This window comes from Ornithodoros turicata, unplaced genomic scaffold (assembly GCF_037126465.1).
Source record: "Ornithodoros turicata isolate Travis unplaced genomic scaffold, ASM3712646v1 Chromosome33, whole genome shotgun sequence".
Lineage (NCBI taxonomy): Eukaryota > Metazoa > Arthropoda > Arachnida > Ixodida > Argasidae > Ornithodoros > Ornithodoros turicata.
Window position 1 is genome coordinate 742,577 of NW_026999359.1, and position 2,132 is coordinate 744,708.

Sequence of the window (2,132 nt, forward strand, 5' to 3'; positions counted from 1 at the left end):
AACCAGAACTGAAAACCGACAAAAAAAACGCTATTTTGGTGCGAACAGGAACGGAATCAAAACCGTATACGTTTTTTTTTTTTTTTTTTGCTCAGGAGGAACACCGAAAAATTAATTTAACGGTTTTCGGTCCAAGAACAAACTGCGCCAGTTTGGACTGCGAATAGGCGAATGAAACTGACGTCGTGTGTTCTGAAGTCATGTCATGAATACTTCACGAGGGTTACGGTTATGGTGGAATGTATGTCGGTATACTATAACCCTTAGGCTCCCTTTGTAACGTTTTATCGTTCGCGCACATAGAGGTACATGTGCCGCTACCAATATGCCGTAGTGTTCGTTTTAATTTCATTCGCCCAAAGTCTCCTCAACTAAACAACGACCCAAGGGGGCTGCGTCACGGCTTTTCTATCAGCAATGTCGCGCAACGCGTCCCTTGTCTGAGAGCAGCGAAGTTGAATACATTTAGGTATCCGCGAGGGCAAGCGCGTGCTAAGTGGTGCCTCTTTTGTTGACAGTATACGAAGAAAAGAAAACGGAGACGTCGAGCGCGTTCGTAAGTGAAGGTGTTCCTCGATTTGCGTCGTACTCGTGCAGTGGTGCTTGCTGGCTAGTGAGCAGCAACAGACATTCGGATGGGACGCCATCGCACCAATCCAGCACGAAAGTCTTTGACGTATGCAGCACTCTGGGAAGCTCCTGTCGACGTCAGCACCTCCTCGATACGTCCATAAAATGCATGTTCGTAGGAAGTGGTTTACGGGGCCACTTGTATGTCCGACTGATACCCACTGGACAAATCTCCTTATCCTAAGGAATATCCGTGTTTCCGGGAAAGTAGTTGCCGCGTACATCCATAGGACATTACTTAAGGCGGATTACTTAACCAGGTCGGCGAACACTTCGGGGAGGGGGCCGCGATTGGTATTACACACTGAAGGTTCTCCTCGCAGGTGCCATGACTCAAGCAGTTTCCTGGGGCCCCACCTTTGTTCTCTGGCTAAGGTCACAGCATTCGCGTAGTCAAAAGAGTGATCTGTGTTCCAACAATGCTGGGTGAGCTCTGTCTTAGATCGCGTTGCGTTTGTTGAGTTGCGAACATCTCGTTCGTGCTCTTTTAGTCTTGTACTGCGCTTGCGGCCCGTCTCTCCAATGTAGGACACCTCGCAACCCAGACACTGTACTTTATACACAACACCCGTCTGGGACTCAGGGGGAATATGGTCTTTTGGCTTAGAAATCAGTGAACGAAGTTTCAGGCAGGGCTTGAATACAGTCTTGATTTTTAACGGGAGGAGGGCTCGCCGAGTGGATTCTGATACACCTTTGACGTATGGGATGGTGACGATGCCGTGTCGGAAATCGTCTTTCCTTCGGGTCCTGGGTTCGTGCATGCGTTTTCGTGTATTCTCAAAGAAACGTAGCGGGTATCTTCGTTTCATGAGTGACTCCTTGATTATCATCTCCTCGGACGTACGTTGTTCCGGGCACGAGGCGAAATCTTCACAGCGTTGAAGCAGGGTTCTCACTACACTGCGTTTGTGTTCAATCGGATGGTAGGATTCGAAATTTAGGAAATTACCAGTATCAAAGGGCTTGCGGTAGACGGAAGTTTGAATCAGGCCGGTGGTGAGTCTGCGTACGGATACGTCCAGGAAGGGGAGCCGGTTCTCCTGTTCAAGTTCGCAAGTGAACTGAATGGACGGTTCAATGCTGTTCAGGGTCGAATGGAATTCGTCCAGGAGGTTGCGATTTAGGATCACGAAAGTGTCGTCGACATACCGTCGGTAGAACTTGATGTTGTGGGTAAATCGTTGGAAGGCAGATTCCAACATATTCCATGACGAGGTTAGCCATTGTCACGGACACCGGGCTGCCCATAGGACAACCTTCAATCTGATGGTAGACCTGCCCCCGGAACGAAAAATGGGATTGGTTCAGACAGAAGCGTAGCAGGATGATAATGTCCTCCACTGTGAGAGACGAAAACGAAGTGCCTCTCGATAGGTTGGTTACGGCCGTTCGTGCCGTGCCGTAGCGCCCGTAGAAATTTCAGGCCGAGTGCGTCGCCCCAGTACTCAGTCCTCCTAAAACACCGTTTCTTCTACGTTGGCCAAACTATGGAGTGTGCT

At 49.4% G+C, this 2,132-nt stretch overlaps 1 protein-coding gene across 1 annotated transcript; it reads right to left on the minus strand.

The window, feature by feature from the left end:
- Positions 1-878: 878 nt before the first annotated feature.
- LOC135373846 (uncharacterized) lies at positions 879-1,835 on the minus strand. The gene has a single exon (XM_064606902.1). The coding sequence runs from the start codon at positions 1,833-1,835 to the stop codon at positions 879-881; it is 957 nt and encodes a 318-aa protein (XP_064462972.1).
- Positions 1,836-2,132: the final 297 nt, after the last annotated feature.

Bases quoted from the DNA above. Each gene is read 5' to 3' on its own strand.
- LOC135373846 (XM_064606902.1), bottom strand. From the start codon at position 1,835: ATGTTGGAATCTGCCTTCCAACGATTTACCCACAACATCAAGTTCTAC.